The following is a 15103-nucleotide window of genomic DNA, read 5'->3' on the forward strand; positions in this document are numbered from 1 at the left end:
TTTTTCCCCCCCCCCCCCCCCCCAGCCCCCTTCCCCCCCCCCCCCCCCACAAGCAAAAATTCTAAATTCATCGTCCGAGGAATTCAATTTTGTCAACGTTAATGATGCAAATTGGCTTGCGACATTGATTAAGTGGTCGTGTAGTGTGAGGGGGTGGGTAGCACGATAACCTGCGTTACGATTCAAAATCTTTGCTCTACGATGTCTTGGCATGTCGGTAACGTACACGATCGTAGGGAAAATCGTGTAGTGTGAGGCCTGCTTGAGAGTGAGAAAAGATTGCACTTTGTCAAATACAAATGTATTTCTAATGATTCCTCCTGGCTGTCAGTTCCAAATAGTAAGTATTTTAAGTTAATAAAGTGTAGCTGAAGCTGAAGAGTAGATCGGCCGTGTGCATCTAAATGTAAGGGGCATTTTAGAAGGTAGTGATGACCACAAATGCATTCGGGATTGTCGGAGATATGAGGTACTTATGGCCGTTTTGATCAAGAGAGACGAAGGCGGCTATGCAATATATTTTTTTTTTTTGCGTGGGCCGATGTAATAGCAATTTGGAGCTGTTTATCTTTCGATATAAGATATAAGAGAGAATTTAAATGCGAATGTGGACGGAATAAATTTTTGAGGATCCGGCAAAAGGTTACAGAGACGTAGATGAGGGGATAAAGAAAAGGTCGGTTCCTCAGATTATATGAAGACTGTCGGTATTCGAGGAGATCCGGATAGATAGTGCGGAGTCGTGTTGTCCAAAATTTTATAAATCAATTCTAATTTATGCCACCGTTTTCTCTTCAGTCATATAAACCCTGTTTCTTCGTAGTTGGTGGCTAATACCCCTCACTGCCCCACAGATTGTGCGAAGTGCGTCAAATTGTAGATTTTCAAATTTGTTTGTTAGTTCGGCAGTGCACCCATCCCAAATTATGTCACAGTAATCGAAGAGTGGGGGAATTAAAGAAATGTATTTTGTAAGAAGAGATTTCCTGCTAAGTCTGTGTTTTAAAGATCTGAGACAATTTATCATCCTACCAGTTTTAATAGTATTAATTTGGACATTCCACTGACAATTTTTTTGAAATGTTAGAACTTAATTCTTGTGAAATGAACTTCTTGTATTGGTGTATATCTAAATTCAAAGTTGGTAGTATTGGGTTTGATTTAGTAGTCATTGCAAGTGCTTCTGGAATTCTATTGGAGGCAATATTTCCCATTGAGTATGAACTTTGCCAGTCGGACAGGGTGAAACCTACAATAGTGAAAGATATGAAGTTCGAAATATGAAAAAAGACAAAAACACAAAGTTATACTATGTATAGGTATTAATGTATGTGACATTTGAAGACCTATTTTATCAACAGACTGCTGGTAGTGTTCCAAATGGGTTTACTAATGTTGAAATTAATTTGAGAGAAAAAGTTACTGGTTGCAAAGCTAAAAACCAAATTAGGCCCATATAACCTCACAATCAGTTCACCAAGGCCAATATCTAGAAATACATCATCGTGTATCTAGTGATGTTAGCTATCTTAAGAATTTGACTATAGAAGTCAATCAACTTAAAGAAAATACCAGCATTAAAGTATCGAATGCAAATGGAAAAAGAGGAAAGAGAAATATTACACAACACTGATGTTAGTTAAACATAATCCCCACAATGTCAAGCTATACGAACTGTATCTGATACCTTGACTGCAATAGCCGCTATTATTTTATCACGATAGTTTGTTACTGCATCAACTTTAATTGATTGTACACGAACATAGTCACTTGGAGCTCTCAATAGAAGTCTGTAAGCCATGAGACATATTGTTTACAGTCTTTCTGTCAAGGGCTCTCATTAGCTGTTTAACAATCCGATCAAATCCTGTAACCAGAATGGTGTTCAAGTCAATATAGTCAAGTTATAAGATGAAGCTCGTAATAGCTTGACATTATGAGACAAAATTCGTAATAGCTTAACATTGTGAAGATTTCAGGCTCAGATGGTATGTCTTGTGATTCTCCAGGATAATCCAAAATATGGTGCATCTGCAGATCGGAATGCGTCTTGTGAATGTCGTGATTCTGGACCAGTTGAAATTAAGTTCCCTATAACTATTCCACATAGTATACCATCACAAGAGAATTTCAAACTTGACACCGTGAAGATGAGATTCCAACAGCCGGGGCTAATATCTCTTTAACAAGTCATTAAAATTTGACACAAAAAGAGACAAGGTTTGTAATTGGTTGTACTGCAATAAAACAATTAATACATATATATTACTAATTAGTCTTTAACGTCATTTCCCAAAGCCCAAGAAGGAATATGTAGCCTTCCCTACAATCAAGTCTGCTACGGGCCTGTTCTTGATATAAGCTTATTATATGTTTTTCACAACTTTGACAAGAACTTAATCCATGCCCATGATATATATAATAGTTTGGGAACATAGGCCTACATGCAAACTAATGTCAAAAATGTATTCTTAGAAATTCTAAAAATCAAATTCTTCTATAACATCGCCCAACATCTTAGCAGAATCTTGGCACCTTTGGGGAAAACAGCTAACTCATTCATTACAGACTCAGAAGAATTTGTCACCAAATTGAAAGAACTGCAGATCACAGGGAAGATGTACTCATATGATGTTGTCGACTTATTCACCAATGTCCCATGTAAAGATGTGTTGAGTATCATAAGAGATAAGATATCTAAATTAGAGACCCCACTAGATACTACACTTACTACAGACAGCATCGTCGATCTCATTCAGATGTGTATGTCCTCTACCTACTTCACATGGGGAGATGAGATCTATGAACAAATCCACGGTCTACCTATGGGAAGCCCCTTGTCACCATTGATTACTGAAATCTATATGACAGCCTTTGAGGAAAAGACCATGGAAACCTCTCCGATCTCACCAATCTGCTGGTGACACCTTTGTCATGCTTAGAGCTGAAGATGACCCATCAGCTCTACTTCAGCATCTTAATGCTCAGCATAAGAGGATCAATTTCACCATGGAAGCAGAAGAAGATGACTCTATACCCTTTCTGGATGTGAGAATTAAGCGGTTAGGCGGTCAGTTTAAGACATGCGTGTATAGGAAACCTACACATACAGATCAGTATGTGAACTACCATTCCAACACCCCTCAACATGTCAAAAGGGAAGCCATCACAGCGCTGGTCAGAAGAGCAAAAAGGATTTGTGACCCAGAATACTTTCAACAAGAATTACAACACATCAAGAAAGTATTCTGCTTGCACAACAACTACCCTCCAGCCTTTGTACATCAAGCTTTTCGATCCGTATTAATTGCAAAACCAACCAACCAACAGCCTAATCCCAACAGACCATCAACCCGCTTAGCTATCCCATTCATCGGAAAGGCATACCAAATCAAGAAGATCCTGAAAAAGTCAGTTGGCATTGAAACAGTGTTCTCTGGCAACTCAACGCTTAAAGATTTGCTCAGAACCAGTGGTAAATTGAATCCCTCCAACAACCAAAAACCTAAGGGATGTGTCTACCAAGTTGAGTGCTCCTGTGGAAGCTCTTATATAGGGGAAACAAAGAGACCCCTTGATGTTCGACTCAAAGACCATCAAGACAAGCCCGGCAATGAAGGAACATCTGCTGTGGCTGAACATCTTGCTATGGGAAGGAAAACAGGACATAAAGTCAAATTGACAACACCAACATACTGACAATCAATAAGCACATAGATAAAACCAGGAGACTTCATGAAGCTATCCACATCAGAAGATATCAGCCTGACCTTAACAGAGATGAAGGTGTTCGTTTATCGCATGCATATGATAAACTTATCAACTTGTAATTATTCATATTCAAGAACAATTTCCAACTTTAAGCATAGTTAGTTATATGAACAATGTAATTTCTATTAATAAAAGACTCCAATACCAGCAATAGTTTATTTAATCTTCAATTAATCTTTTTTAATTCATTTACTTTACTTCAATTATTTTACTTAATCAGCCTGTATGTTATTTTAAGAATTATGTACCTCTTATTGTACCTGTTAAAATTTAATGTAATGTATCAATAAACCATTTATCTCTTGTGTGTTCTTAATAATAAGCATTAATGTATATATAGTTTGCCCATCACTTCTTCTCATTATGTGCCTGAGGACGACGGGGAAAACACGTCGAAACGTTGCATAAAACTTTAACCAGTGATTGTTGTTCCATAAAGCTATGCCTATATATTGTTGGTATTATTTAGCAAAAAAAAAGAGCAAACTTTGGTTCGTACTTTTTATTATTTGGAGGCGAAAAGTTAATCGGCACTTTTCGATCGCCAGTATCTCTGTGTAAGATTGAGTCACAACCTTGGTCTAGTTCAAGGTCGCTCAATCAAAGTTTTTCGTCAATGAGAAACGTTTTACAAAAAATTAATTACCTTGAAGTTGGTAAGTATAACAAGGTCTCGAAAACGCGATCATCTTATTTTGTCTGAGTACGTGTGTTGAAGGGTTGTTTGACATTGAGAAACGTTTTATTTTATTCATTATTTAAACTAAATATTTTGAGAAAATATGAAATATCTATGAAACTGGACATCTGAAACCAGCGGTAGAAATTTTTCATCGTCTCTCACCAATCAACGCATGCGCAAACCAAATTAGACATGTCAACCTGCCAGTATTCTCGTCCTATCACACCGGCATCCGAAGTTACTTTCATCGTTGTGTTCCGTTGTGTTCCGTTGTGTCAGGTTCTCACGGCAGGGTAGAAAGAACAATAGCCGTTTCGTTACGTTACAATTACAATGCGCCCCGATGTGTGATGCTTTGCAGGCAGGAGCATTACGGTACGTTGACTACAATCTGACACGGTTTGCTACCTACCAAGTTGGATATAAAGGCAAAAATGGCCAAAATCACACCGGGTGCAATGCGTTTTGGGCAAACGGGGCTGCCGTTGCCGACGGGAACAGTGTTACCGCAGCATAAGCAATGAAATGGCATGACTGAAATAATGTTACTTCATTATTGTGACCAAACAACGCGACTTTCTTTCGACGCAGTCACCTACATTTGGTTCCTATAACTTGGTTTCAAATATTAATTTATTGGTTTCCAAAAGAACTCTTTTGGATTAAGTTTTTAAAACGGATATCAAATATTCATCAACTGCATTATATCACAATTGAAATGAATCAAATTCCATAGTTAGAACCCAAATATGACCCTTTCTGTACATAACAATTCATACTATTAATTTTGTTGAAATTTCAGGCGGAATATGTAAACAACAGGGACCACGCCATAAGAACATGTCCAGTTTTATATGGTCCATATCCTGGAAAGGCGGGGAAAAATTGTACCAGCTTATGTAACATTCCCGGGGATAAAGGAAGGTTCCAAATCGATTTAAGAGGAACTGGATTGAAGTTTATGAGGCAGGTAAGAGACCAAACTAGGAAATTTGTCGTTATATTTCTAGGGATGGCGAAGGCTGCTTTGTTTTTCTAGAACTCCGATTCCCAATCCTATGAGGGATTGGGACTGGGGTGTCGGGGGTGTAGCCAACTGTTGTAGGAGAGGAATTATATCTTTTGGGATCCAGACTTTAGGTTCCCTTTTGTCACAGCGAGTCGGGATTTTGCAATATATAATCATATGAGTGCTTATTATAATAATATTATAGTGAATGAATGATTAAAAATATATTGCTTTGAATGCCCTTTGTTTTTTGGGTGTGTGAAAGGTTTAAATGATTACTCCATGGTTGTGAGGGTTTAAATAATTGCTCTAGGGGTGTGAGGGCTGAGAATGGTTGTGAATCACTGATCTATAACAACTCAACCAATGGTCAAGTTGCCATGGATGGGGAGTGGCACCCTATGGTACCCTATGGCACCCTGATTATGAGTCAATAAAAGTGGTTTTTTTTCGAATAATGGCTAAATCAAAAACAACAACTTAAAATCTCATTCATTAAGTCTAAAAAATTCTGAGATACTGTCACTTCATTCGTATCAACTAAGGAATAGAATGCTGCTGCTGTTACCCTCGTATTTTGAACGGAGATGTCATATTGAAAATGAAATAATCTATATTTATTTAATGGTTACTGTATAATTTCTATTTTACATATATTATAATAAAGCAACCAATAATTATTCATAAAATATTATAATTTGAGTATTGAGTTATATATTTGATTTTTTTAATCACTACGCTATTTTAGACAATCAAAATCTTCAGAGCTATGTGCCCTTGCCAATTTACCTGTCAGCCTTTAATGAGCGAGTTAATATTCAACGCACGGAAATTAACGAAAATCGGCAAAGGTTGATATAAGATAATATATTGATATAATATCGATTCTTTATTTCAGACATATACGTTCGAATATGGCACTTTAGAATATGCATATGACGATCAGGTTGCCTCGGCAGTTTGTGATGATTGTAATAATATATGTCAATTAGGAAATAAAAGAACTCTCCCTTCGATTGGAACATGTAAGTGCAAATTTAGGAGGTCAATTTTAAAACCCATTTTATTTGTCATATTTTTTTTAATTTCATATCTTTACAATTATCATCTTGATAAGTTCACCTTCATTTTAAGATTGAATTAAAGAGAATTTATATACCGGTTGTTTCGAAATTAGAGCCAACCAATTCCATAACTAGGAATTGTACTCAATATTTCTCACAGTATCTTAAATTGACAAGTCGTTATTCATTCAAACACGAATAATTCTGGACATCCATGGATTTGAAGGCTCAAATTTCAACGGTGAGCTGTGAACAATATTACTGATTGGCTTCGCTAGAAAATTCTCGTTTCTGAGACTAAGGTACAATTGGGCAAAAATGGCGCATCTGTCCCTTTAAATAGATAACTGCTCTAAATCACTTTTGTTTTTGCCAATATCTATTTTAGTTTATGTTGTGGAAGAGGTGTTGAACTTTTTAACACCCAGAAGATTCATTTACATCGATCTAATTTTATTTCAGTATATCGGGATGTCTCTGTTTTCATAAAAGAAAACTACGTCTAAGGATGATCAAAATTTATATTTTTAATCTTTGCCACATTGAGTATATATGCACCATACATATTTAAGGTTTTTTAATAATTACCTAGATTAATTAATCAATTATAATTATATAGATATTAGAATCTTTTCACCAAATTACAACTTTAAATCTCCTATATTTTGATTATAAACTATATTTTTTATTTCAGATATAAATTATACAGGAGCAATACGTCCAGTTTGTAAAACACTTGGTTGATTTCTTCACATTGTTGTATTTATTACATTGAACATTTTACAATTTGTACATCCATATGTATAATTGATCCCTTCCTCGCCAAGCTATTACAAATTGCGCACTTTTACCTATAAATAGTCTGCTTTCTTGTATCATGGCAGATTGTAAATGAAACGATTTGATTAGATTATGCTGCAAGTCTGTGAATACACAACAAAAAGGGCTTTTATTGGCTGTATTCTCTTACGTACTATCAAATCGATGCATTCCATGATACAACAATACGAAGTTTGTAATAGCTTGACATTGTGAAGAGGAATTGATCCATGGAGTCAGGGTTAGTAGCAGAGCTTGAGCCAAAGAGGGGGGGAATCTCCTAACTAGGTTAAATATTCGGGTAATCTCAGACATCTCGCCCCCGAGAAGGGATTGAAAATCTATATCGACGTGATGTTACAAAATGTAAAAAATGTTGACTTTTAAACATTGATGTTATGCATAGCATTCCATAACAAAATATAGCATATTCATAAAATAGTTAGATAACAAAGCGTTATAAGTCGCTTTGGGTGATAATAAAAAAGAATCAAAATTGTAACAGAGTTGTCAAAAGAACTCACACTCTTGAACTGTTTCCAGATGGAATTGTCTCCACTCAATATTCTTGTAAAATTCTATTTCTGTATCTTAAATCGATAAGAACAATCCCTGATTAAAAAAACATTCTGAACTCAATTCCAATTTAAATATTTCATTAGTGTTAAACAACCAATTATATTTAATAAGTGAAGTATTAAAACCTCAGTCAGTGTGAAATTGTGATGAGATGATCTTTTAGTGAACAAATCATGTGTAATGATTGATCATTCATTGCAGTAAAAAGGTCGATAAAACAAATGAACTTTACAGCTTTGCATTCATTGGTAGAAAATGTGTCAATTTATTTAAATGTTTCTAAATTATGTAAGTGAAAGCAATTTAAAAACGAAATTATATTGAACCAATAATACTACTAGTGAGATTGATCAAATAAAATAATTGTTTGTATGCTTTAACTTGCCATTTTCTTAATAAAAATGAAATACGTATTATTACCCATGATTTTAACTTCAACATGTCAAGCTATTACGAGCTTCATCATCAAGCTTGAATTGTCAACCTTTCTTGAATCGCGAAATGCAGCCATTTGATTGGATTCCACAGACAGTCTGTAAACAATATGGCTTATGGACTTTCTATCGAAGACTGATTAGATGTATTCTCTAACGTACAAGCCAAACCAAATCACTGCATTTACAATCATCCGCGATACAAGGAATATGTGTCTATTGCAGTCACATTTGTAATGGCTTTTGCGAACTTCATCGTATAACTTGACTGCAATCGCCATCTTTCTTATATCGCGGAATGCGATGTGTGTATATTCGTGTGTATATTACAACCAAGTTCGTAATAGCTTGTGTAGACGCCCATTTTTTCTGCTCCAAGTTGGGCTAGTGGAGGACGACACACAGTTTGCAATGTGTAACATTTTATCATATTAGCGGCACCAGCCTTCGAAATTTTCAACTGGTATTTTTACTGTAGTAGCACATGGGACTTCAGTTCATTCTTCAAAGTGACAAGACAATAGGTCATTGAGTTAAGAGAAGGATTACATACTGGCGCCAGCCATGAAAATTAATTTTCTACTTAAACATATTCACAACGTCAAGCTATAGGCAGGTAACATAACAATAACATTATACCTAGGACAAATTGCGAGACTTTGATTCTCGCTGTCATATGAACCTACACACAAAAATAGGTGGATCGGTTGCCATGGTTACCTCGCCAAATTAGCTTAAAACGAATATGACCTCCTTAGAAAACCGACCCCTCTGGATTCAAAAATCATAACTTCACCAGTCTGTGAATCATCATTTAATAAAATGCAAAAACAGACACACATACATGTGTGCTATAAGTATGAATCGTCAACGCATAATAATACATAACAAATTTATATGTATGGTGAGAAATACTGCATTAACTCCCATGTGTTAAACTGAGGTTAAGGAGAAATTAACGACTTCATGTACTAAATACAAAGGAACTCCTTCATAAGAGTATTCAGCACAGTCTAATCCAGTTTTTTTACCTGAACATCACCTCGAGTTACAATCACCTTCGAAGCTACATCTACATCGTATCATTTCCAGAATCAAATCAAACGAAGTGGATTCTCTTGCATACCCTGATCTACAGTTTTACGCGAACATATACGATTTCATTCTGTGATGATCTCTATACATTTTCATTATACGCTATTGTCCATTTGCCACCACCTGCGAATTGCCGACAACCTACCAAACAGCAGGTTTATCTCACCACATCACCGACCTACCTATAACCAAACCTACCCAGAGAAACGAATATCAGCCAATCGACGCCAGCTATACTGATCCCCATTCAGGACGAAGAACCGTTTGTTCAGGTGGTTTTTATACGCCCACACGTTAGTACGGGCGTATATTGTGGTTGCCCCTGTCAGTCCGTCCGTTCGTTCACATTTACCTCATGCTCACACTACAGACTACAATTCTCTATAGATTCTTTTGATCTTTTGTATGTGTGTCAATATCATTATGAAGATGTGCACTATTGAATTTGGTGAGGATTCGATGATTTTCTTGAGAGATATCGCATAAAACTCTAATATCGTGTTTTTTCACTTTTTTGGCTCGTGCTCAGCCTACAGGCTACGATATAGAGTTTGTTTTACAGTTCACATTTAGCTCTTTATCAAGCTACTGGTGGGCGTATTCGCTTGCGAGACTTGCCGCAAGCCTATGTTTTAGCTTATGCATGAACTCCATCCTTTGATAATCCTAATCCCCAAAAGGAAAGTCAACCGAAACTTATATGACATCCTTGTTCAGTGAAAATTAAAGCCAATTAGTATATTATAACAAACTAACCTCTGGACAAGTTATTATTTTATCTTATTTCAGGTCCCCAGCTTAATAAATGTGAGTTAATATTCTCACCATACCTATTATTGTTTTACCTATTTTTATGCGTTGACGATTAAAACTTATAGCACATAATAACGTGTGTCCATTTTTGCATTTTATTAAATGATAACTTAAGGTCATTTCGGAGATACTGACTTTATTATGAATCCATAAATGGTCATATAGGATTTTAGCTAATTTTACCATGGCAACCATTCCGCGTGAAAAGCAAAATCTTGCAATTTGTTCTAGGTACCCCCTCTCAGAACCTATCTTTATCCGCCTTATATTACAAACATCGTCTTATACCTTGACTGCAATTTCTTGCATCACGGAAGTTTGTAAATACCAATCAGAGTCCTCGACAGAAAGTCTGTACAGAATAAACTATAAAGTTTACAGTCTATCGAGGACTATGATTGATTGTATTCGGTAGCGTACAATCTAATGAAATCGCTGAATTCCGTGGTACAAGAAATGTGGTTATTGCAGTCAAGGTTTAAGACGAAGCTCCAAATAGCTTGACATAGTGAAGATTAAACATCCATGGTAAATTAATTTTAACGGTGAAAGTATTTTGTATTTTATTTACAATTGGTGGTTTCCTAGGAATTAATCTCGTCCATTCAAGTTAAACTCCCTTGACTATAAGCTATGATAAAGGCGGATTATTGGAGACATACTATCGATAGTTCAAATAGACATGAATAATTTGTACAAAAACAAAATATTTTCATTATAAAACAATTGAAGGGCTGAAATCAAGGTGTACAAGTGTCACTATTCGAGAAAAAAGTCAAAAAAAAAAATTTCTTTCAATGGAGAATTGAAATTGTGGGGCGTATATAGCAGTTGTTTCCAAAATTTACATTTTGCAAGTTACATTTCTTCTCAAATTTATTATATTATTTGTCCTCTTTAACATTGTTCCTATAAAAATCAATAGATTATTTTTTGAGAGTTGGAGATGCCAGGACTGTTAATACATTAAGCCAATTCCTCTCGCCGAATTTGACAATTAAAGATACCTTTTCGAAGCCAAGTGACATGCGCTCACCAGCAGCTTTGATTGCAAGTACAAATCATTGTTTGTTGTCCATTCACATTTGGTTCATTTAGTTTATAGAGAATTGTAAGCAAACTTCATTGTATCGCATCATGGCCGGTGTTTATTGACGGGCGGACAAAAAATTATCCGATCATCAAGAAAAGCGATAGGGACCATCCTCATAATTTGTAAAGAGTTGTAGCCCGTAAAATGTGTAAAATCAGCACAAGCCAAATGAGAACGGACAGAGTGATTACAGTAGAATACTTGTATAGATTCCATGTAGGCCTATACACAATAGTACTTTGGCCTTAGGAGGCAAAATAACCTGGAAACCGAAGCGGTGTCGTGGTTCCTCTGACAGAGTCCGATACAGTCTGACACTCTGACAAGACATTTGAGACTTGATATTCGCTAAGGTAGGTAGGTAGATGACAAGTTAACGTTCGCTTCCAGCGGCTGCTGATATCACAAACTAGGTAGTTGTTGGTCGTAGTAGTTGGTAGTTGGATTGGTTCAAACATCTTGCCTTATGGTCAAATAAATAAACTTATATATAAAACTTATATTATTAAAATACAATTCTGCGGAAATATGAATTCCACATTCCAATAGTAAATTCGAAAAATGCAGTCACCGACAAAATCTCAACTCACAAGTAAAATTAAAAATAAAAATAATTTACTTTTGAAACACACCACAGTGGGATAGCTAAACATTTGCTGTCATAAGACATACGATAAATGTTGAAAAATGATTTATTTATTTATTGTTTCTTTTCTTCATACGTAATAAAAACACCCAAACATTTTATTGTAGCCTGCGTGATAAAAACGTGCTCTTCAATTCGCGAATATCAAGTCTCAAATGTCTTGTCGGAGCAATGACATCTATTTATAGACGTCATTGTGTCGGAGTGTCGGTACTGTCGGAGGAACCATGACACCGGTCTCTCTTTTACTGTGATGTTTTATCACGGGTTTGTCACATGGTTGTAATATTGTGACCGGAATATCATTATATTACAAAAAATCTAGGCATTTATTGAGAATATTGATAAAACAATTATTCCTTTTTTGATCAATTTGTGGGAGTTTTTGTTTCTATTTTGCTTGCTTACGCTTGGTGGCCCAAACTATCAGCTTGTGATGTATGGGCTTCAAGAATCGTATACAGTGGAACCTCGTTTATCCGCACATTCATGTTGCCGATAAAATCGTGCGGTTTAACGAATTTCTGGATAATTGAAACATGCCCTTCTGGTCACAATTAGAGTTATGTCCCTTCCCATTTCGACACATACACAACACAACGTAAACAAAACCCGATTGTTTATAATAATAATTTATTAATCATCACAATAAAAACATTATAACAACAATATTTATTTATAGTAGTTTGACTTCCCTTTGTGAATTTAAACGACGAGTCCACGATTTCTTGCATGGCACAAAGACGACTTTCATGAAAGACTTTGGTGTTTTCAGAACAAACTGATAGGTGCACAACGGCATACATTATCATCCTAGTTTGTTTCCATATAAACGGATCGTACATTGATTCTGAAAACAATTTTCATTATTTCATAACATTCAGGTCGACAGGATGTCGGAATGTTTCAATATGTTATAATATAAAGGGACTGTCACTTAAAGCCTTAAATAGTCCGTATTGATTGAGAGTTTCGAAACAATGCAGTCTCTAATCATGAATGATTGTTATTGTTCTGAAGGACGAAATCCCGACGCCCTGATGACTTGTTATTGAGTTATTTATTCTGTGTTTTAATACATAAGATATTGTTTTTTTTGTTACATAACCTACAGTAAGTTTTGGACAACACACCTCCAGGGGTTGGGGTTGCAGCATGGAAGTTGAAAGAGGTTTCAGAACATGTTTAGACAAGGTGACCTCTATTAATTTTCTGTAATCATACACCGTCAACCAAAAAGTTGAAAGAGATTGGAAGAGGAAGATTGCCTGTGTAAACCCATTTTAACAGCATGGTTTCAGACCAGTATCAAAATCTCGTAGATGTGATATATTTAGTTTTCGCTTTCTTACACCAAGGTCTCCTCATAAAACTACAGAAGATAGACCGAGATCCAGGAGAGGTCGGCGTAGCTGAAAAAGTAACCAACCCTCATATGTATCACTATTCTTCATAGACATTCCATTAAAAAGAAATGGACGTCTTTTAAGATAACTACTGGAAATCAATACCAAAGAAATCAGCTCAAAGTCATTTGCTATAAATGACTATCTTGAATGACCACTGCCAGACATTTTCTTTGGTGGAAACCCCCCTGCCAGGCGCCCTCAAAGTAACCAAACCCTTTAATGACCTAGGTTACCTTATGAGGCAACCAAATAAAGTATTTTGTAAAATGTTCGTCACTACCTGGTGTATCTATAATGACCCCTGCCAGACGCCCTCAAAGTAATCCCAGTCCATTAATGACCTATAGGTTAGCTTAGGAGGTAACCAAATGAAGTATTATGTAAAATGTTCGTCAATACCCGGTCTTCGGGATTGGTGTTTCGGGCTACATGACTCGACTGAACACGAAACTGGGCTTCCGCCTGCTGGACACTGCCAAATTTTTCATCACCATGTTGTCATCGCCCATGTCATCGAACAAATATTTTAGAAACATCACATCGTTATCGCATCCCAAACACCTTGTGTATCTATAATGACTACTGTCAGACATTTTCTTTAGTAGAAACCCCCTGCCAGACTCCCTCCAAACCTCTAAATGACCCAGTTTACGCTGAGTACCACGTGGTGGAGTCTTTGTTCCAGTTTTATTGATCATCTATAGAGCCTACTGCAGTACAATCTTTAATAAAACGTTTTGCTGATGACACCAAACTATTTGGTCCATGTCTATAACTGCACTCAACTACAGAATGATCATAACGAGTTAATTACTCGTAGTTGATTGGACAAAGACATGGCAAATGTAGTTCCACATCGACAAATCACTTTGTTTCGGATACAATAACCAATAACCATTCCTCGACACTTGAAAAAGGATAATATTTCGAAAACCGGTTCGTGTCAATTGCGTAAGTTTTTGTTTTACTTGTTATAATTTTTCACATCGTTGTTAGCGTTATTTATCACCTAAATATATATTCTTTTGCATTTTTCATCTTGCTTTATATATCCCCAAACCCAGTTTGACTTATTTGCATAATTTGATCCCAACATTTTCACGCTAGCATATACAGTTTCCTCCTGTTACATCCGCTGTACATTCCCTTCTAACCCCAAGTTATTTTCATTATGCTCCCCAACTACAACAACCACTGGCAAGAAGCCAGAAATAGAAACACTAATCGTCAACCAAACCAATATCACGTACCCTACAACGGCCCTGTCTTCCATCGACCTCTACCACCTACCAATCGCCGACCACCAACCAACCCATCCAGCTATATCCCACCCCATCGCCGACCTACCTACAACACAGCCTACCAATCAAGAGGTAACCATCGACCTGACCAACAACAGAAACGACTACCAGCCCACCGACGCCAACCAGTCCCCACTCATAAGGAGGAAGAACCCTTTGTGAAGGTGTTCTTCCAAGTTTTGCAGTGCCTCCATCATTTGGCAATCCTTACCTTTCAACAGCAAGGCCAACCAGCGTTTACCTTCAAACGCAAAGTCTCTGAGTTGGACAGTTTTATCCGTCCAGCAATGAAAACATCAGCTGTCGACGCGAATATTAGATCCCTCAATCGGACATGGCTCTGTAAGGTTACGCAGGTCCTGATCGACCATTACCAAACCACACTTCA

At 36.5% G+C, this 15103-nt stretch overlaps 1 protein-coding gene across 1 annotated transcript in view; it reads left to right on the forward strand.

Moving 5' to 3' along the window:
- Positions 1-7270, forward strand: part of LOTGIDRAFT_160068 (hypothetical protein) — a gene marked incomplete at both ends in the record, with an annotated part of 19678 nt that extends 12408 nt beyond the window's left edge. Inside the window, 3 exons of the mRNA XM_009054950.1 lie at positions 5256-5423; positions 6361-6487; positions 7221-7270. Of these exons, the coding sequence (XP_009053198.1) occupies positions 5256-5423; positions 6361-6487; positions 7221-7270 (345 nt within the window). The remainder of the gene's footprint in view (positions 1-5255; positions 5424-6360; positions 6488-7220) is intronic.
- Between the last annotated feature and the right edge of the window lie 7833 nt (positions 7271-15103).

The sequence above is a fragment of the Lottia gigantea genome, assembly GCF_000327385.1.
Source record: "Lottia gigantea unplaced genomic scaffold LOTGIsca_23, whole genome shotgun sequence".
Lineage (NCBI taxonomy): Eukaryota > Metazoa > Mollusca > Gastropoda > Lottiidae > Lottia > Lottia gigantea.